The sequence below is a fragment of the Callithrix jacchus genome, chromosome 1 (assembly GCF_049354715.1).
Source record: "Callithrix jacchus isolate 240 chromosome 1, calJac240_pri, whole genome shotgun sequence".
Classification (NCBI taxonomy): domain Eukaryota; kingdom Metazoa; phylum Chordata; class Mammalia; order Primates; family Cebidae; genus Callithrix; species Callithrix jacchus.
In genome coordinates this window covers 147,965,797-147,988,336 of record NC_133502.1, presented here as the reverse complement: position 1 = coordinate 147,988,336, position 22,540 = coordinate 147,965,797, and the positions used below count along the sequence as shown (strand labels likewise).

The 22,540-nt window shown below is 38.9% G+C and overlaps 1 protein-coding gene and 1 long non-coding RNA gene across 5 annotated transcripts in view; one reads left to right on the top strand and one right to left on the bottom strand.

Moving 5' to 3' along the window:
• The window catches only part of LOC103794196 (uncharacterized), a 33,074-nt gene extending 21,020 nt beyond the window's left edge, over positions 1-12,054 (top strand). Inside the window, exons 4-5 of the long non-coding RNA XR_008482398.2 lie at positions 1,028-1,159; positions 11,287-12,054. This is a non-coding gene — a long non-coding RNA (uncharacterized LOC103794196). The remainder of the gene's footprint in view (positions 1-1,027; positions 1,160-11,286) is intronic.
• Positions 12,055-19,128: 7,074 nt separating this feature from the next.
• Positions 19,129-22,540, bottom strand: part of NR4A3 (nuclear receptor subfamily 4 group A member 3) — a 42,707-nt gene continuing 39,295 nt past the window's right edge. For all 4 annotated transcript variants that reach the window (XM_078373351.1, XM_009000203.4, XM_035253066.3 and 1 more), the window contains one exon: positions 19,129-22,407. In XM_078373351.1, coding sequence (XP_078229477.1) covers positions 22,160-22,407 — 248 coding nt within the window. In that variant the 3' untranslated portion in view covers positions 19,129-22,159. The remainder of the gene's footprint in view (positions 22,408-22,540) is intronic.

The window sequence follows — 22,540 nt, the reverse complement described above, 5'->3', positions numbered from 1 at the left end:
AGGTTGCAGTGAGCTGAGATCAAGTCACTGCACTCCAGCCTGGGCAACAGAGTGAGACTCTTCTCAAAAAAAGAAAGGGATAGAGAGACAGAAAGAGGAAAGGAAGGAGGGAGGGAAGGAGGGAGGGAGGGAGGGAAGCAAAGGAAGGAAGGAAGGAAGGAGGAAAGGAGGGAAGGCGAGAAGGCGGGAAGGAGGGAAGGGCCATGTCTAATCCCCATTTGAGCTGTCACTTTCAAATATGATAGAATGCTTAGGGTTAATACACATTGACAACAAATAATTTCTCTCAGTTAATGGCCTCCCTAACTGAAAAAAGTTTTCTGCCAGCTTCTAAATGAAGATTGGTTAATTTTGCCCAAAGTTTATTTATATTTCACAGAAATTATTTTTTTTCTTTTGTGGCTTTATCAATCTGCCATTTCTCTCCATTCTTCATTCTGCCAGCATTGCTCCTCCAAGCAGGATCTGCTTCCATTGCTTTTGGTTTTTCCAAAATTGTTTTGTTCCTATTCTTTAACTCTCTGTTTTGTGAGATTTTAATATTCCTGGTGATTACATACTGTCCAGCCAACCTTTCCCAATGGAACTTTTACAGAAATACTGTCCTGTTGGACTCCCAAATACAGCAATATCTTACTCATTTGGCTTTTGAGTCCCAGCTGTTGAGGGACATAAGAAGAATTCCCCAAGGTTCAGGCAAAAGAGAAATTCAATAGGACCATTCATCTAAGACAGATTATATTTTTCAGAGATGATCAAAAGAATAATTCCCACTCCACATGCCTTTTTTTTTTTTAACAATATGACTTCTGTTCTCTTTTCATAAAGAGGTGGAATCTAAACTCTCTTCCCTAGAATCTGGGTGGGCTTGTGACTTTGGAAGGAGTGATGCTGTGTGACTTCACTTAGGTGTGACTTAGGTGGATTGATAAAAAGTGATAAAGTTTCACTTCCATCAAGCTGTGAGGAAGACCAAACTGACTCATACAGAGATACTACATGGAGAGGCCACTGTATTTTTTTCCAGCTGACAGCCTAACTGAAGTCCCCGCCACAGCCAGCATCAACTGCAAAGACACCTCCAGATGACCACAACCCTAGCCATCAAGTCATTCCCAGTCTTCAAGCCTTCCCAGCTGAGGCCCAGATATCAGAGAAGGTAAACAAGCCATCTTTGCTGTGCTTTGTCCATATTCGTGATCTATAGAAACCATGAGGACAGTAAGATTGTTGTTTTATGCCACTAAGTTTTAGAGTGGTTTGTTACATAGCAAGAACAATAGAAATGGTATTCTATTTAGTTCCTCACAAATTGTGAGCAAGTATCCCAAGATAGGTACAAAGCCCAACTTTCTTCTAGTTCATATATAAGTTTCTTGTCATCCTGCGGAATCTCCCTGAATCAGAGCTTAAGCAGCCTTCATCTATTCTGATTTTGAGAATTTTATTTTTGGCACCCCAGAAGCCCCATTACTAATTTGGGACTTGGCATTCTAGTATTTCTGTCTCATTCATTTCTGGCCCGTTTCTTACATTATCTATAGTTTCTCATTCCATCCGCTTCCCCTGGGATTCACATTTTCTTGGGATGAGTGGTGGTGGGAATTTTACTTCCTCTAAAGAGACTCCAACCTATGCACAGGAGTGTGGCCTCACCTTCTGGTTTCAACAAGACAGTTATTTATCATTGACACCCAGTATCATAATTTTCTAAGTTATTCGGCCTGAACTTCAAGATAATAACAATATCTAAAATTTATGAAGATATTACTGTATGCCAAGTAGTGTGCTAAACTGTCTCTATACCCCTTTTGATCCTTAATCCTTTTAACAACCTTATAAAGTAACAACTATCCTCCTTCCTATTTTAAAATAAAGACAGTGAGGCAACATGCCTTGTATATGGTAGAGGGGAATTTGGATGTCAGCAGTATATCTCCAGAGCCTATGCTCTTTATTTTTTATTCAGAGGTAGGGTCTTGCAATATTGTCAAGGCTAGTCTTGAACTCCTGGCCTCAAGTGACTCCTCTCCCTGAGCCTCTCAAAGCACTGGGATTACAGACTTGAACCACCATGCCCAGCCAGAACCCATGCTCTTAACCACATGTCTCATGTCTAGAACATTAAGCAGGGGCATGCATTGAGCCAAGCCTAGTCATTTAAAAGACTATTGGATAAGGTGAAGATCTTACTTAAATGTTTCCCCTGCCTTTCTCTTCCTGACGACTTCCCATTTCTGCACATAAGGGTACACACATCTCCACAAGAAATAAGCAACTGCTTCTAGGTGAAGAACATCCAGTTTAATTTTGAGCAGAGAAAATAAACATTTCTCCCAAAGAAGCAACAAAGCCTGCAGATGCATAATTCTGGTTGCTAAACCTAGCTAGGACAATTTATATTTTAGCACAGTCACTTAGCATTTAGGCTAAAATATCTACTTTAGGTTGCATCACAGATCTTCCCAAGAACAATAGGCAAAAGCTTGCTTCATATCTGTATGACTTAAAGGGCCAGAGATTTAGCCCTCTGAAATAAAGATAGTCTGCCTCAAAGTGCCTTTTTGTAGGACAGAAACTGCTTACCATTCTTTAATAACAGTATTTTGCAATGTTTTAGTCACCAATGTAACTGAGCTGTGGCAGACTTCCTGGGAGCAGCCATAGCTCTTGCTCCAGGCCTGCTATTGAGACTGCATTCAGCACTTTGACATATCTCCAGCATAAGTCCACCTCTTCCATGCGTGGATGAGAAATGGATGTTTTACTGAAGATTCCATGTAGATAGTAGAAGAGGTTTTATATTGCAAAATCATATTTTAAAACTTAATAAAATTCCATTTAAATATGCTCTTTCCCCAATTTTCCATTATGGATAGCAGCTCTCTTGTCTCTTCAAAAATTTTCCCTGTTCTTCCATAATCATTCTCCAGATGAACATTTTTCTTCAGCCTCTCATCCCAAGTCATCTTCATCATCTTGCCCCCATCTCATAGTTCTCTCTCCAGTTTGCATTCTCCGACCCATCTCAGCACTTAGAAAAGGAGTCCCCTCTTTAGAAGAGGGAAGAGTGGTATACATAAAACATAATTTTTTCCATTCATAAATAATTTTGTTACACATATCTCCATTGTGGGAGCTTCTAAACGTCAACTTTTATATTGGTATTAAAATCTTTTTTTTAAATTACGAACTAAATTATACATGTGAAAAATAAATACAATCTATATATATGAATGAATAAAAAATAATAATGCACAAAACCAGTGTACTGTATTGTGCTGGATCAACTTGGTTAAGCTGGGAACAATGTTTCCCAGTATTCATTTACCCTGTGACTCAGGGTTAGGGTTGGCCCAAAAGAGAAATGTGCGTAAATATGGAAGATAGAAGTAGGCAGCAGCCATTATTCTCTGAAGGTCATTATAGTAAAATGTGATGGATGGACACAGAGTTTCCAAATGGGCTCCTACTTGTCCTGCTCTGCTTTCCTCCACTTTGTTAATACATCTTGTTCTTGACTGCTTACCCTGCTACAACTCCAAATATGGTTTCCTGGCTGAAGCAAAACAGCATACCCTCTGGCAGCTATCAATGTAGCAGATGCTTTTTTCTCAATGCCCATTAGTAAAGACCACCAGAAGCAGTTGTCTGACCCAGCAGATCCAATAGTTCTTGGAGCATCTTGACAGAGATGCATTATAAAGCACATGGCAAGCTTTCTGAGTGAATCATAATTCAGACTTTTTGGAATTTTGGAGCAAAATTATGTCCCCCTCTCCCAGTTGCTATGCGTCTTTTGAGATACAGCTTCTGACTTGCTACTGGACCCTAACAGAGACTAAATACTTTACCATGAACCAAGAAGTTAGCATACAATCTGAGCTGCCCATTGCAAAGTAGGTGATGTCAGACTCAACAAGCTATAATGTTGAGTGTGCACAGCAGCACTTCATCATTAAGTGGTGGTGAAATGCACAAGATCAGGCTCACCCAGGTCCTGAAGACATAAGTCAATTGCATCAACATATGTCTCAGATTCCTATGAATCCTACTTCTGCCTTGCCTCTCCTTTTTCAATCTGCACATATGGCTTCATGGGATGCTCCCTATGAACAGTTTGATTAAAGAAGAAAAAATAGTATCTTGTTTACAAATATTTCTACCAAATTTGCTGAAAGAAGCTGCATTGAATGCCCTATTTAGGTGTGGCCATGAAGGACAGTGTTGAAAGGAAACATTTCCAATGGGTAGTGCACTTATTTGGTTAATTTGCCTGGAAGGAGAGAAGACTAAAGTATGGATCTATTAATCCATGAGATGTGACTAATGGTTTGGTTAATTGGTTATGAACTTAGTTGGAAGAAAGATGGTTGTAAAAATGGAGGCAATGAGGTCTGGAAAAGAGATATGGGGGTAGACCTCTCTAAATGATTACAAAATATGACAATATTTGTATCTGAGGTGAAAGCTCACCAAAGTGTGGCCTTACAATAGAAGGATCTTACCAATAAGATAGACAAGATGACCTGTTTTGTAGATGTTGGTCATCCTCTTTCCCCAGTCATTCTTGTCCTTGCCCAATGCACTCATAAATAAAAGGCTGTGGCTGTAGGGACAAAGGTTATCCAGCAACACAGACTTTCTCACACCAAAGCCAGTCTGGTTACCTCCATGGCTGAGTCTCCAACTGTGATTAGCAAACACCAATGCCAACTGGAGATACAGCACCTTTTTTCAGGCCACCTAGTTCAGGCTGATTATGTTGGACCATTTCTACTTGGAAGAGGAAATGCATTGTGCTTATTGAATCCTTTATTTGTCATCATAGTATCTCATACAGCATTGTTTCTGCACTCATTTTATAGAGAATGAGCCCAGTGCCAGTTTTTATCTAACCTGGGAGAATAGTCTTCTCCCTACCTAGAAGAAGATGTTTTTTTTTTAGAGATGGGGGTCTCCCTTTGTTGCCCAGGTTGGTCTCAAATCTGGCCTCAAGCAATCCTCCCACCTCAGCCATACCTGGAATTAGACAGGCATACTCCAGTACCAGTGCTGATAGATTTTTGCAATGCCTTTAAAAGACTTAATTGAGTGCCAGATGAGTGACAAAACTCATTTGTTGCATCAATTTATCTAGAGGCATGGTTTTGTAATTGTTTTTATTTGGAAATTAAATATGGTTCAAGACGTGTATGTGAATACCAAGTTGACAAGTGGTGGATTGTGCAGGATTGTGTTATGTCAACATGGATAAACTGAGAACTAAATTTCCTAGAATCCCATTTTTTTATATGATTGCCCAAGAGAGGAACTTGTGTTAGTTTTGAAAGGCAAAAGTGAAGCTGTTGTCATTACTGTCTTAAGGTTGCTGTAGTCAGATGTGGTGATGGACAGATTCAGAGGTGCCCAGTGGGTCCATCTTATTGTTTCTCTCCCATTTGCATGTAAACATGTCTTTTCCATCTTTAAAAAATCTCACCTTTAAACTCATGTCTCCTCCTATATTACCTTCTTTTCTTTCATGCTAGCTGTGTTCATTTTCATTTTTCTGCTCTATCCTCTGCTATGGGTCTCTGCCACCTCCTTCCCCTTAAAATTGTTCTCACCATTCTTCCCCCATACTCATTATTTCTGTATGTCTATTACTATCATATGCTGATGGCTCTCAAGAATATGTCTACTGGCAGGGCTCAGTGTCTCACACATGTTATCTCAGCACTTTGGGAGACCAAGGCAGGCAGATGACTTGAACTCAGGAGTTGGAGACCAGCCTGGGCCACATGATGAAACCTCATCTTTATAAAAAATTTAAAAATTGGGCCGGGCACAATAGCTAACCCCTGTAATACCAGCACTTTGGGAGGCCGAGGTTGGGGGGATTACGAAGTCAAGGGATCAAGGCTATCCTGGCCAACATGGTGAAACCCCATCTCTACTGAAAATACAAAAATTAGCTAGGTGAGGTGGCGGGTGCCTGTAGTCCTAGCTACTTGGGAGGCTGAGGGCAGCAGAATCGCTTGAACCCAGGAGGCAGAGGTTGCAGTGAGCCAAGATCATGCCACTGCACTCCAGCCTGGAGACAGAATGGATTCCATCCAAAAAAAGAAAAATTTAGGCAGGTGGTTACATGTGCCTGTGGTCCCAGCTACACAGGAGGCTGAAACAAGAGAATAGCTTGAGCCCAGGAGATTGAGACTGCAGTGAGCTGTGATTGCACCACTGTACTCCAGCCTGGGCAACAGAATGAGACCCTGTCTTAAAAAGAGAGAGAGAGAAAGAGAGAAAATTTATCTACCCAGATGTCTCCTCTGAGTTTCATACTTTCATATCTAATGACCTCCACCTCTGCCTGGATGGTAGACAAGTGCTTAAACTCAGAATGTTCATAACTAAACTCATATTTCCCATCAAAACTGTACCTTCTTCATATCTTAGTGAATAGTACCATCATCCACTCAGGTTTCCAAACCAGAAATCAGGTTTGAAAACTCCCACGTGTCTTCCTCCCACTGTCACTTTCCTAGTTTAGATTTCCTTTGTCTCTTGCCTGGAAGGATGCAGTAGTTCTTCCTGAAGTTGTGCAGATCCAATTATATAATACAATTAGAAGGTACCATACATACATTATGGTTCATCTTCAGTATAGACCCATATTATTATATGGATTATTGCCTGCTTTGAGAATGTGGGCAATAAATCAATTTTATGGGAGCAGTTGAAACAAATAATGAACAAAAAGAAAACACATTTGCCCAATAGTGGACATTTTCTGTGTGTTAGACCTGGTGATGATCCTGTCCATTTCACAAATATTTATTAATTTTCACCATGCACTAGGAACTGTGCCTGCAGGAGAAGCTTCCAAGGCATTGATTCACTGTGTACTCTTTTCTGGGCCCAGCATTATGTGACATGCAGAGGATACAAAGATGAAAAATTCATGGTCTCCATTCCTAAGGGACACTCAACTTTCTTCAGTCACTACCCAAGTTGAATGATATCCCAGATGGTCCCACTTAATGCTGAGCTCTTTTTATAGACAGTGTTGTAGTGAAGTTCCTTTTATGGCCTTTTCTTTTTAGAGAGTAAATTAAGTGCAGAGGGGGAAATGTTCCCATTTCAAAGTCAATCTACAGACACGTGGAGACTGTTGTCTAGATGCAAGGGTTCTTTTCCAGGGACACGCAGGAATCACCTCCCTGAGTCCTGAATTAAATTGTGAGCAATTTCAGTAATGAATTCAGCCTTGGGCTCAGCCCATTCCCAGAACCTCAGGCTTAATTATGAGAAGAAAACCTATTTATTCTGGGACATCACCACTTTGGGATAAATTCCTGGAAGCCATCAAAAAAGCAAAGGGAAGATCTTTCTCAGAGTCTCTTCTCTGAATTTCTGAGAAAGAAGCATTTCATGTTTGGCCTGTCAAGTTGCTTTTAGTTTCAGCCCATGGATTTGCCCCTTATTTAATTATCTCTGAACTTAGGTCTCCCTGTCCATCCAAAGGCCTAGGTCACCTGTGGGAGACTAAGTCAACCTTTCTTGAAGTTTCCTCAGATACCATATTCCCCTGAACATATTCTTCATATTATTATAAAAATAATAATATGTATACAGTACTTTAAATTTTACTAAACTCTTTTCAGGTATTTTGATTCACTTTAATAGCAACCAAAAGAGGTGCAGCTATGAGGAATCTGAGCCTCAGAGAAAAGTAACCTGTTCATTTCATCACACTACTGAGAATAAGGGGAAAAAAAAAGAAAGAAAAGTAACACGATCACACAGGTATTGCATGACAGACCTCAGTAAGAACCCAGGTATTCTAACTCCTATCCTCTTTCCACCTTTTCTCCCTGTATCTGTCCAGGGGCCAAAGTAATTTCTATCTCTGATATACATCAAAATTATTATGAAAACTGAGTAAACTATGTTGATATTGGGAGTCAAGGAATAGTGATGTCTGTCCTGGGACTAGCTAGGTTGTGGGGATCCACTGAGGCTCCCTATAAGCCAGGGTCCCAAGGGGACCTACAAAGAGCAAGGAAAAGCAAGCAAAGCTCTCCTGAGGCAGTGGTTCAAAACCTTGACCACACATTGAAAACACCCCAGGAGCTTTAAAAAAAACTGAAGCCTTTGTTTCAGCCCCAGAGATTCTGATTTAGTTCAAAAGTCTTGGGGGCAGGCTTTCCATTTAGATATTTTTAAATAACCCTGGGTGATACTGTAACAAGATTTTCTAACATTGCCTGAGGGCACCCACAGTTTCTTTGTAGGGGTTGTGGACTCATTCTTTCTCTTTTCTAAATGCTTATTACACTAGTCATATTAAGTCATTGAATAAAATCTAGAAAATACTCATTAATTTTTGGAGAGTATTCATAATTATGACACAGAGAAATACATTTTGTTAACAATTAGCTGTATATCCTTCCAGGATTTGTCTATATGCATACACACAAATATCCTTTTGCTTTTTCTTTAATCAAAAATGATATACATACTGCTGTATAATATGCCTTTTATCTTTGACTTTTTTTCATATCAACACATTCAAATCAAGGCTATTTTCAAAGACTTTATAGTATTCCATTGTGTGGCTATACTTCATTGAACTTCTGATAACAAAGAGGAGTCTTCTTTTGTATCCCCATATCTGTATCCCTTCCAAGGAGATGCTTGAAATCCTAGAATCTAGTAGGGAGGATCAGATTTTGTCAATCCTCTTGGCTTCTACATCACTTCCAATTTATCTGGAAGATTTACAATTAATCAAACAATATACTAATGTGGGAAAAATTGTATTTTGGAGGAAAGTTTGGAAACTACAATTAATACACAAGCCCTAATAATCTTAGAGAATGAAAGAAACTGAGAGTTCTACAACTCTCAAAATTCTAATTTGTCTTCACTTGTTTGAGGTCCTTTCTCAAAATTGTTTAAACCTAGTCATTACCTGGGTAAGTTCATTAAGGGAGTCTATGACATAATGCTAAAAATAATAACAACAACTAGTACTTGCATAGCACTTTAAAGTGGATAATTCTAACATAAAAATAATATGAACTAACTACCATTCATTAAGTATCTAGAGAATCAATGTGCCAGGCACTGAACTAGGCACTTGACACAGTTTTCTATTTGTTATCTGTCATAAAGTCTATATACAATGGTATTGTTATTTCAGTTTTACAGATAAGACAGTTGAGGCTCAGAGAATTGCCTGAGCTCACCTATTAAAACTAGGCTGTAAACATGGATTGTGTCATGGTTTTACTCAGCATTATATCTCAGAGTCTGGTTCAATGCTTTGTCCAGGATAAGGTAGGGACTCAATACATAAATGATGGACGAAGGAATAATTAAATCACTAGCTGTTTCTTTAATTCATATTGCCTCTGGGTGATACAGAGATGCTCTACGCAGAGGAGACTTGTTTCCTGGGCCTTCATCCTCTAGGAATAATTCACATAGTAATGATTTGGTGGCTGATATGATTTGGCTCTGTGTCCCCACACAAATCTCATCTTGAATTGTAATCCTTGGGGGAGGGGCCTGGTGGGAGGTGATTGCATTGTGGGGTGAACTTCCCCCTTGCTGTTCTCATGACAGTGAGTGGGTTCTTATGAGATCTGGTGGTTTGAAAGTGTGTGGCACTTCCCCCTTCTCTCTCTCTCTCTCCTGCTCCATCATGGTAAAGATATGCTTGCTTCCTGTTTGCATTCTGCCATGATTGTAAGTTTCCTGAGGCTTAACCATGCTTCCTGTGAAGCCTGCAGAACTGTGAGTCATTTAAAACTCCTTTCTTCATAAATTATCCAGTCTCAGATAATTCTTTATAGCAGTGTAAAAACAGACAAATACAGTGGTTTATGGAAATGTCCCTTCATTCTTTTCACTCTCTAGAGTAATGGTTTTCCAAATGTGGTCCCTGTCCCAACAAATTAATGGACCTTACTTCAGACCACCAAATCAGAATCTCTGGTCATGAATATCAACAAACTGTTTTAATAAGCTTTTCAGATGATTCCAATGAACATTAAAGGTGACCATTAACGTTTGAGGACTTAACAGATAAATGACCTTTCTGTCCTGAGACTCATAGTAGTAATTTAGCCTGGATGATTAGATGGAGGAGCCATTTACAGAGATTGGGGAAACAAATGGAGGAGCAAGTTTGGAAGGAGGTCGTGAATTTGGATCTGGTGTGTTTAATTTGAAGTACTTTTGGAATATTCACGTGAAGGTATCTGGAGGCATCTGGAGCCTCTAGGTCTGGAACTCAGAGAATGGGACTGAATCGGAGATACAGATTTGGAAGTGGTAATTGAAGCCATGAATAAGACTGCTCAGGAGAATGGGAAGCATTAGTTTACCCTAAGTCATAGCATTATTTTAAGAGAGTGGGGTAGGGGTGCTGAGAGAATGAAGAATCTGAAGACAGTCATTCTTCCTTGTGACTGACTTGCATTGGAATGTTTGTCTCATCTCCTCTGGATTATAAGCTCCTTAAAGGCAGGGACTGTGTAAACTTTAATAAGTCTCTCAAACAAGAGTACATTGCTGCACAGGTTGTGAATAATCAGTGAATTCCTTCCTGGATTCTGCTTTGCAGAAATCCAATGTGATCAGAGCCACCAGCAAGATGTTTTCCCAAAAATCACTTCTAACATTTCCCAATGGACAGTATGGCAGATTAAAAATAAGTGAATAAATAAAGGGCATCATGTATAATCCACTGATATCTATGCTAATCACATTAATCAGAGTGAATTAATTACACCTGAAAACAGATGCAAAGTTAAATTCCTCAGAAAATGAATTCATTAAACTCATATTGGAATGCACAGTCAACAACCCCCATGTTTAGAAACTATCAGCATGATTTGTGGCAACTTCTGATTTACTAAAGAAACTGCTTAAAACATTTTTAAAGGCAATTACAATTACTGTCTGGCATTTGATGGAAAGAAATCTTGTCAGCATTGTCCCTTGTGTGTCAACTGTCACAATTTTCTAAAAATTTTGAGGCAAAAAATAGGCAGGCTCTACTATTTGCTAGCCTCGATTAGGGTTAATTCAATGTGTGTCTGCAAATAATAGTGTTTAATGTAATCTCTCTAATTACAGATAAAACGCATTTTCAGTCATGCTCATCACTGACAGTATTTTGTGATAAGTTAAACTGACAGCTGCTTTCTGAAGGAAAGGAAAAAACAAACCTTCCTTGGGGTTGTGTTGATTTTTTTTTTTTCTCTCTCTCTCTCTCTTTCTTTTACATTAAAGATGAGAAAAAGATGAAACTTGACACTTTGGCTCTGGATACCAATTTTGGAAGTCACGACATAGACAATCTCTTGGGAATTTGACATGTTTTCCAGCTCCTACTCCCATCAATGAATATCTAACTTGAATTCACTCAACAAGCATATTCTAAGGGTTTCCAGTGAACCAGGTATTGCACTAGGCAGTAAGGAAATCAAGAAAGAATTCTACCAAACCTGCCCTCCACAATTGGCCCCTTGAGTCAAGTCAAGCTTCCTACTATATTAGATTTTACAGTAATAGAGCCCTTATATTCTCAGCTCTTCCAGAGTGAAATTATTCAAGTCACAGTATTTTCTGAATGGCCAATGCATCCCTCCTCAACCACAGCTGACTGGATCAGGGACTACTCAAGGATGCCTAATCCTCAGATTGTCCAGGCATCTGTAACATGGTCTCCCATGACAAGTTGAGCCATACCAGTCAGATTTTCTTTCTCAGGAATAGAAACTGGAAAATACTAGATGAGGTGGTTAGAGGAAAAAGTGAAATTAGAAGCCTGTAAGAGAAAAACCACAAGATAGGAAGAATTAAGACCTTGAGAGGGCAGGCATCATTAGGCCTGTGAGACTATGAAGAAGCTGAAACACAGGACCTAGGTTGAATGAATCAAAGGATGAATAAATAAACAAATAATTGTGACCTAAGATGTCTTTGGCTTTTTTAGTATCCTCAAAACATGAGTGATTCACACTGAGTCACAATCCTTGACACTCCTGACTTTTTTCACCTGTGCTGTAGATGAACCATGTTTCTTGCATCCTGTCTGTCTTAGTTGGGATATAATTCAGCTTTGAGTAATGGAAAAACTAAAAATAACAGTGGTTTAACAAGGAGTTTATTTTTCTCATGAGAAGTCCACTTATACACAGTCCAGCTCAGATATGGCTGCTCCATAAAATCCTCAGGGCTGATTCCTTCCAACTTCCTTTGCTACAGTTCTTAGGAGATACTCTTATCTCCATAGTCTAAAGTTGCATCCATGTTCCAGATGAAAGGATGAAGAGAGGGATGAAGAAGAAGGGGCAGGAGTCATGAGCCATCACTTAAGATAGGTTTCTAGAACCTGGGAAAGTCTTACTCATGATGTTTGGGTGGAAATTTTGGAAAAGATCTAAATTCTACTTCCAGAGCAGCACCAGAAGCAGAGATGACACTAGCAGTACAGCAAAAAATAAAAATAAAAATAATCAATTAACAGAGATAATGTCAAAGAGAAGTGGGAGCCTGAAGCCAGAGCTAACATAAAAATTGGCAGAATTTACAGATATCTTGAGGAGGACTTTCAACTTCCCTGTTTGTAAAATAGAGTGTTTAAAACAATCCCTTCTGGATCTTAAGGAAAAGAGGCCCCAGCAACCTATGGGTTACAATACAAATCAGACATATTCCAAGACCAACCCTACATCTAAACCATTCCTAAAATATCAACTATCATGATACCACCCGTGACTCTCTCTAAGTTGAAATTTTCATACATAGAACCACTCTCTGGAGCCAGACACTAGCTACTGTCCAATGCCTTCTGGAAGAGAGAGAGCCATATAAAACATAGTGCCCAAATTTCTAGCCCTCAAGATGGTAGAAATTACACCATCTCAGAAGTAGGGGAGCTGGAAAAGAAAGGAAAGGAAAGCTAGTTCTGAAAAGTAAGGGGGCTGTTTTGAGTATATGGACTTTGTTCTGTAAAAAGTGAGGTATAAAGCAAAGTAAGATGCTGTTTTATAACCATAATAATAAAAAATTCCGGGCCGGGCATAGTACCTGATGCCTGTGATCCCAGCACTTTGGGAAGCCGTGATGGGCAGATTACCTGAGGTCGGGAGTTCAAGACCAGTCTGACCAACATGGAGAAACCTCATATCTACTAAAAATAAAAAAATTAGCTGGGCATGATGGTGCATGCCTGAAACCCTAGCTACTTGGGAGACTGAGGCAGGAGAATCTCTTGAACCCAGTAGGCAGAGGTTGCGGTGACCCTAGATCGTGCCATTGCACTCCAGCCTGGGCAACAAGAGTGAAACCCCATCTCAAAAAAAAAAAAATTCTGATGAATCAAAGTGTTGGGAAAGATGTAGAACAGTAGGAACTTTCGTTGGTGAGAGTGTAAATTGGGGCAATGCTTTTGAAGAAAATTAACATATCTAGTAAAGGAAACAACATGTATATCACATATCCTACAACCTCTACTTGGGTGGCCTACAGCTGTGAGTCTCAAATTTTGGTATGCATCATAATTACCTGGAGGGCTTCTAAAACACAGATTGCTGGGCCCTCCCTTAGAGTTTCTGAAACAGTAGGTCTGGGGTGGGGCCTGAGAATCTGCATTATTAGTAAGGTCCCAGGTGATGCTGATGCTGCTGATCTTAGAACTACACTTTGAAAAATCCCAGCCTAGAGAAATTATTTCCTGTGTTTATTAGGAGATGTGTACAGAAATTTCATAACATCATAGCTAGTAATAGCAAGAACCTGAAAACAAATATCCATTGACAGGAAAATGAATAGAGAAATTATAGTGTATTAAGGGGGGTACTGCAGAGCAGAGAAAATTAATGAATTAAAGCTATACAACATCATAGATAAAACAAGTTGCAGAAGAATATATGCTTTATGATACTAAATATAAAACTCAAAGATGGCTGGGTGTGATGGCTCACACCCGTAATCCCAGCACTTTGGGAGGCTCAGGCAGGCGGATCATGAGGTCAGGAGTTCAAGACCAGCCTGGCCAATACAGTGAAACCTCGTCACTACTAAAAATGCAAAGCCAGGCATGGCAGCGTGTGCCTGTAGTTCCAGCTACTCAGGAGGCTGAGGTGGGAGAATCACTTGAACCTGGGAGGTGGAGGTTGCAGTGAGCTGAGATTGTACCAACTGCACTCCAGCTTGGACAACAGAGTGAGACTTTGTCTCAAAACAAACAAACAAACAAACTCAAAGACATGTAATTTTAAACAAGAAATTGTCTAAGAATATATACATATATAATGATAAATCAAATTCAGAATGGTGCAGGGAAGAGGGAAAGGGGACTGGGGAGGCATAGAGATTCCTATAGTTCTTGAGTTGGGTGGTGAGCTCAAATATGTTTGTTCTATTATTCTTTCACATGTATAAAATATTTAACAATTATTTTGTGCTCTTTTTGTTCCATTATTCTTTCACATATATAAAATATTTATATGCTGGGATTACAGGCATGAGCCACCACACCTAAAAAAAATTACAAAAATGAGGTGAGAGTTGTTGCTTGTGCCTGTAGTCCCAGCTACTTGAGAGGTTGAGGCATAATGATTACTTGAGCTCAGAAGGTCAAGGCTGCAGTGAGCCATGATCGCACCATTGCTCTTCAGCCTGGGTGACAGAGTGAGAACCTGTCTCAAACTCCATGAGGTCAGGAGTTTGAGACCAGCCTGGTCAACATGGTGAACCCCCATCTCTACTAAAACTACAAAAATTAGTGGGTGTGGTGGTGTGTGCCTGTAATCCCAGCTACTTGGGAGGCTGAGGCAGGAGAATTGCTTGAACCTGGGAGGTGGAAGATGTAGTAAGCTGAGATTGTGCCACTGTACTCCAGCCTGGGTGACACAGCAAGACTCTGGGGAAAACAAAAAACAAAACAAAACAAAAAAACATATATATATATATATATACATGTATCCTTTTTTTTGTAATAAGGAAAAATCTCCTGAATATTTATATATGGATGAGGAAGCAGGTAAGCAGCTATGTTAGGATTGTGTGTGTGTGTGTGTATGTGTATGTGTGTTTATACTTAAAATACCTTTATGTAGTTCTGAGCAATTGATTAAAAACTGGCAGCAGAAAATAAGCAAGGAATGAAAGGGCTGGGGGAAGAAACTACGGTTTTAGGAACAAAAGGTAGAAAGTGTTTTTGTGGGTATGTAAATTCAAAGGGTAAGATGGAGGCTAGGCTTCCAGAAGGGAACAGCTGTGAGATGTACAAGGATTGACTGCTTCCTTGTACAATGAGAACAAATGAGAAAAGATGCATTTGTTCCATCATCTTTTCTCAGAGATAAAGAAGGCAGATCTGGGGGTGATGGTTTTGTGGGTTTTATGTAAGTAACCAGAAGGGGCCAGAAAGGTGGTCGTAGAGTCTAAAGGAGAACAACTTGGAAGAGGTGGACTACAGAGCTTGAGTGGAAGTTTTAAATCATCTGGAAATTGGGAGGTTGGCCAGAAGCAGAAAAGAGTTATAAGAGGTTGAATGACTGAAACCCACTCTGAGGATAGGGAATGTTTGTGTTTAGAGATGAAAGCACTAGAAAGGGATTTCAAAAATGGAGCAGGGCCTTGTCATTAAAAACCTCAGTGGGACTGAGGCTGGTAAGGGGCAAGCTTTGAGTACCGTGGAGCTAATGGTGGGGACCTGCTGAGTCCAGAAGTCTGAAGAATTCACAAGACAGGTGACACACTTGACAGGCAGGAATGATGAAGCTGAGTCAGAGTATTGGATAGTAGCTGTGTTGCTCTGGTAGAGTTTTTACCATTGCTGATGAGCAAGGAACTGAGATTAGATGACCCCTGTGTTCTGGGAAGGAAAGGGGGTCTAATCACAGCTCCACGAGCACAGCCAGGGACAGTAGAGCCATACTGACTTGTGTTCAAATCCACTTACTAGCTGAGAGGTCCTGTTGCTATGTACTTAACCTCTCCTGGCCTCTTTCCCCATTTTCAGTCAAAGGATATCACCTCCTTCCTAGAAGCAGTAACGATTAAATGAGAGCATAAATGAAAGGGTTTACTAGAATATCTGGCGCACACCATAGATTTTTAATAAATGTTAGTGAGACAGATCAGGGGCCCTTCTTAGGTGGAAATAAAAGAAAAATCTTGAATCTCTTCGAGGGAAATTCCAGGCACCCAGATATCCCTGAGAAATAAATAAGCAGGGAGTAGCATAAACAGTAATCTCAAGCAAGTTAGAGTCACAAAGTGTTTTAGTTTCCTCTAGAAACTTAAAGATAACATCTTAACATATGTTCTTGAGTTGTTTATTAGAAACTGAGACTCCCACTAATGAAAAATGCTGACCATTGTCAGGGAGACCTTAGATAAAGGGGACCTGAAGGTTACATGCTGACCACCATTCTACCTGGTTAAGAGTCACACCTACAGGCCAAACCTTAACCTTCCTTTCTGCTGACCCCAAGTTTTTAGACAAAACTTTGTTTCCTTAACCAATTGCAAATCAAAGAATTTCTGAGTCCACCTAATGACCTGAAAGCCACCACTTCAAGATAGCTCACCTTTTCAGGCCAAACAATGTATAATCTCCATGTTTGACTTACAATTTTGCTTGTAACTTCTGCTTTCCTGAAATATACCCTGCCTTTAAAAACCTTTGCTTGTAAGCCATCAGGGAATTCGGGTGTTAAGCGTTAATTGCCCGATCCCCTTGCTTGGCACCCTGCAATAAATGCCTCTATTTCTGTCACTGCAAATCCTGGTGTCAGTATTTGGCTTTTTCTGTGCACTGAGTGAGCAGATCCGAGTTTGGTTTAGTAACATTAGGTTTCTCTTCTCTTCCCCTCAAATCAAGTACCCTTAGAGGCCCAGCATAGGGGATGGCCAGCATCACAGCAGGTAATCAGAGAGGGGCTGACAATCCCTCAGCTCACTGATGGAGCCATAAAATGAGTCAGACAGATGGAAAAACTGAACAGGAAGGATAGTGCACTTGCAACAAAAGCCAAACAAAACAAGCATTGCCTATGTCAGTGTCACAGTTCAACTCAGAGACAACCCTGAGGAAGACTTTTCTGAAGTATTTCGTGAAGAATTTTGTTCATAAGGAGGGATGGTAAATAATAGAAGGCACGAAAACCTTTGAAACTGATGGGATTTTCAACTGGTTGGGCAAAGGATGGGCCTTCTTAGAAAAGCACGTCCAGACAAGATGGTGAACCACTTAAGCCTCTTAGATTTTAGTCCTTTCAGTTTTCAGCCTAGCCCTGGAACAAAGGTTTGTAAACAGCCTTGTTCATGGAGCAACCTCAGTTGCCTCCTGAGGTTGGGGGCAGGCTCTGAAATCAGAAATGGGGAGGCTCTGAAATCAGTGCCTAAGACAAAAAAAAAACCCACATAAAATCAAGATTGTTGTTGAAAAGCACTTAAATCACACTTAAGCTTAAAGATCAACAATTAGTCAAAATAATGGAAAGCAGGATTTGAAGAGATATTTGCACATCCGTGTTTATAGTAATATTATTCATAATAGTCAAGAGGTAGAAGCAACCCAAATGGCCAATGACAGATGAATGGATAAACAAAATGTAGTATATAAATACCACGGAATATTATTTAGCCTTAAAAAGGAAGGAAATTCTGGTACGTGATACAACATGGATGGACCTGAGGACATTATGCTAAGTGAAATAAGCCAGTTACAAATATACAAATTCTGTATGGTTTTACTTACACGAGTAGTCACATTTATGGAGACAGAAGGTGGTTGCCAGGGGTTGCAGAAGGGGGAATGGGGAGTTGTTTAACAGGTATAGACTTTCAGTTTTACAAGATGAAAAAGAGTTCTGGAAATTGCTTGCTTAACAGTGTAGATGTACTTAACACTCCTGAACTGTACACTTAAAAACAGGATGATAGATCTTATGTGTATTTTACCACAATTAAAGTCAGAAATTAGTTTTTTGTGTTTATCTTTGCATTTAACCTATAGAAATTCAACTATAGGCAAGTGCCCCTATATTTAGTCCTGTCCTTCGTGGCCCCCTCACCATTCAAACCACACCTTTGTCCTTATTGTCCCTCGAGGAGGAGCTTAACCCTCTCCTCTTATTTTTTATTGTAGCCAAGCACTTATATTTGTTGTTTCTTATTGATAAAAGCACCTGTATTTGAATTCATATATCAGATGGCACTCCACTCTATCTGTCATTTTTTCTTACTAATCATAGTTTATGGTTAAATAATGAAGGTCTTGTTGAGAAGCAGAAGGAAGTGTTTGGCTTGTGGACCAAATGCTTGCATAAAGTATTGTCTGTGACATCTAAACACTGTGTCTGCATAGTACACAAATAATATATTTATAATTTAATGCTGAATAATATTTCACTGTATTTATATACCACATTTTGTTTATCTATTCATCTGTACTTAGATGTCACAGACAATACTTTATTCATGAACTGATGAAGTCATGAGAACTCCCACACTTTTGAGCCATCAACACACAAAAAGCATATTTGCACTAATTCAGAACACATGATGTTTTGGGTAGAGTTGAATGAAAGTTGCATTTGTATTGTCCACAAAGAAGGGGTTTCTAAGTAATGTAGTAGTGATGGCTTAAACAAAAAGGCAGACAGCACATATCTGTCTTTGAGAACTATAACCCTGATTCTTGGAAATGTTGGTTCACAAACAATTAATATTATATTGTCTTGATATAAAAGTGAATCTCCTTACCTGTAAGAAACACTTTTAGCCAACTAATTTTGGCTCCAGTTACATTATAATACAGTTGAAAGAAAAATGGGAGTTTCACACACTGTGCATGTTTGTATGTCCTCAAAGCACTCAGCAGTGGTTTGCCCCAGGAAGTAGTCAATAAATGGTTATTGAATTTAGAATGCCCTTCTTTCCAATCATTAAGGTTTAATATATATTCAATTCAGAAATCCTATTAATTTTTCAGCATTACTAAGCCTTTAAAAATCAATTTTGGGGATGTGCTTAAGAGTTCACAGCAAATACTATTACATAATAATTAAGAGAAGACTGTTAAATGAGGCATGCGTATTCAGTACACCAGTAGCCATTGATAAAATGTAATTTAATTTAATCATTTAAATTTACATTGTTAATGTACAAGAGCATTTCTTTCAAACCACAGGTTAACACACACTAAAGAGCAATGCTGTTAGAGGAGCAGAGAAACTTTGGAAAACTCTGCTGTCTGAAATAAAAGCAAGGCACTCTCTATTAACAGCTGGTAGCTTCCTGATTTCTGCCCACAGAAGGCATGTTCACACTGAGAGAGCTCTCCCACAAGGGGAGGAATCACCTGCTTTAATACATATTATCCTCTTCTGTGCTAGTGTGGTCATCAACTCTGTATAAACTTATGTGCAACATTAAGACAAAAAAAAAAGGGAGTTTAATTGATAGATGACTTGGGAGGCTCTCATAGTTGTAATAACTATGGAGGACAGAAGAACATGCTATTATCTTTATTTTTAGCACTCATATCTGGACCTATTACTAAAAAAGCTTCTTCATTCATTCCAACCACTAGATTATAATGGCTAAAAAATCTTTTCCTTAAATCCTATGGGTGTAAAAATAAAAAGTAACAGCATTTTTCTAGGGCTGTGTTTTTGTTTTGTTTTGTTTTGTTCTGTTCTTCTTTATAGACATGACAAAAACAAGGATTAACTTTCCAAATACTCATGGTGCACAAGAAGGTTATGTATGCACAGTATTTCTAATTTATTCAAATTCAATTTGAATTTGGTCTGAAGCTATCTTGTATGAAATGTTAGCTTTCCTGATTTTAATAATATTTATTATGTTTGCATATAAGCTCAAAAAATTAATGCAGAAGTACTACTTTACTCATGGTTATCTTCAGGTAAAATGTAAATATTAGTGGTTATGTTTAAAGCCTGATTTTATGTAGATGGAGTAAGGTGAGAAAAAAAAAGACTATCGAAAGGTAAATTAGGTCTTAGTCTTGATTCTGTTACTAGCTGTTTGACCTTTAGTAACTCTTCACCCTTCAATGGGCCCCAGTTTGCTCCTCTCTGAATTTTAGGGGGTTGGACTAATTGACAGGCCAGGCTCCTTCCAAATCTAACATTTCAAAATGCTAACATTCCAGGTTCTATAATCTTGATATATAAAAATAATCTTTCATAAATGCACACATAAACCTAACACATGATGAAATATTAGAATGACTCTTGAAAAAAAACATGATTTCCTATCTGGGTTATACTTTGCAGCAATTAGGCAATTCATTTGGCATTTGTTTGATTGTATAATTTAATGACAATATAAACAGCATAGTTTTGTTATTTTTCCTTTAAAAAGACTAAAGCAAAAATGATTTAAAGCTAACAAAAACTACTATGACATCAGTTTGACATTCAAAGTTTGTTTCTTAGCAAAATGGCCAAAGATATTTTGACTTGATACAGAGTATATAATATAAAGACTTTTAGACCTAGAAATCTTCAAACATTATTCGAATTTAGCAAAACATAAGCAAAATTTTAATATCAAAGTGCTAAACAGTACTGCCTTAAAAGTCACTGCAAATGAACCATAAAATAACGGCATGGGAAGTGACATTTATTATACAAATGGTTAATAAAAAGACACATTATAAATATATATATGTAACCTGCTATATTTATATATATATATATTTGCTTATTTAATTTCTAGTTGGTGTATCCAAGTCACTGTGAACACCTCATTTAATTACTCTGTAACTCAGCTTCCAGGAGCTGGTGGTCTTGCAATAAATACAGGCAAAGCTATTACAATATAACGTGCATACAAATGTTTATACAAATAAGGACACTATGCAACAAATTATCTCATAATAATATGGCATTAACAGTAGAAACATACAAAAGGGAGTACGAACACGGAATGTTGAAACGCAGCCCACTAATCCTCTTAGTACTCACACTCATACTATTTTTTAAATCTTTTCTAGTATTCACATTCATACTATTTTTTAAAAAGAAGATTTGCTTGCTCTCCAAAATTGTCTCCTTAACCAATAACAAAATTTAAATTATATCTATAAAAATCCTTATTGTCCCTGGTGCTTACCCTGTATGACCCAGTTCCTACTGATTTGCATGTTCTTATCTAGGGATCAAATACTCAGTGACTTAAGGGGTTTCTGAATGAATACACCAGTCAGTTGCTATAACTGAAGCAAGTTTAGGGAACTCTGGTGGGGTTGATAGAACACAACCAAAACAGTTACATGTAATCCAGTTTATAATCTGATCCGCTTTCAGGATAGCTGGACAGTCAGGGCAGGGATCTGGTTCCATCAAGAATGGCCTAAAAGTCTTGAATGGGCCATACCTCAGAAGGGTTCTACAGGGAAGGTGAACCCAGTCTCTGCTAGGAATATTAACATGTATCACTTGCTAACATGACTGCCTCCTTTGTATTTCCATATAGAATAAACGAGGAGTTAATAAACAAGACTTAGTAAGACAGCACTTTAAAAAATTGCACTTGTTTATGGAAGCAAACAGCCATTATTGTTTTGCTATGTCTGATTTGTAGGTAATCTTCCATCTTTCACCATTCGTTAAAGGAAGAAAGAAATTAAAAGGAAATTTCTGCCTTGTTTGCACCACATACATACCTTTGATACAGGAAGTGTATTTTCAAGGGACCAGTCTTTAAGACACATCCTACCCTGGCGAACAACCCTTGGCTGTTCTTGTTTTTGAATACAAAGCAACTATAATTGAATTCCCCAGAAAGAGTTTTAAAACAGTTATATTATCCGTTTTTTTTTCCTGCTGGGATAGCGTTGTCCAAAAGTGCTTCATTAGCAATTTCTTAGAAAACCCTCATGAACTATATCCCCCTCCAACCCTATACCCCAATGCCTAAATATAAAACACAACCCCAACACAATACGCAAGTTTTAGGTTGTAAGGAAAAGAGCCAGAAAAAAAAGTCTTTGCTTTCTACAGGAGCTGCTTTTCCTCTTAAGGAAGGACAGGAAATGATGGGTTTCCAGACGTATCCCTTTGCTGTGTAGCAAGCAGGTGCTAGGAGAGGAGGCAGCTCAGGCTGTTCCTGATTAAAAAGGTAGGGTGTCCAGGAAGAGCTTGTCAATGATGGAAGGCGGAGACACCAAGTCTTCCAGCTTCAGGTAGAAGATGCGCTGGAGGCCCAGGGTGCAGATCTTCCTCAGTTCGACCAGCGCACTCAGGACCTTGGACTCGGTGGGCTCCAGAGCCTGTCCCTTACTCTGGTGGTCTTTTAAACTGCTTGTGATCTTGTTGCATAGCTCCTCGACTCTCTTTGGTTCTTTCAACCCATGTCTTTCTGCAGAGGGATAGAGAAAGGCAAGTTTAGGAGGCAAATATATCTTAAGACACTTTGAATCCCTAATTGAGGTCTGTGTCTCATTCTGCCAGTTTTTTTTACAATCGAAGTGCCCTCCTTCTTAGAGGTAGCT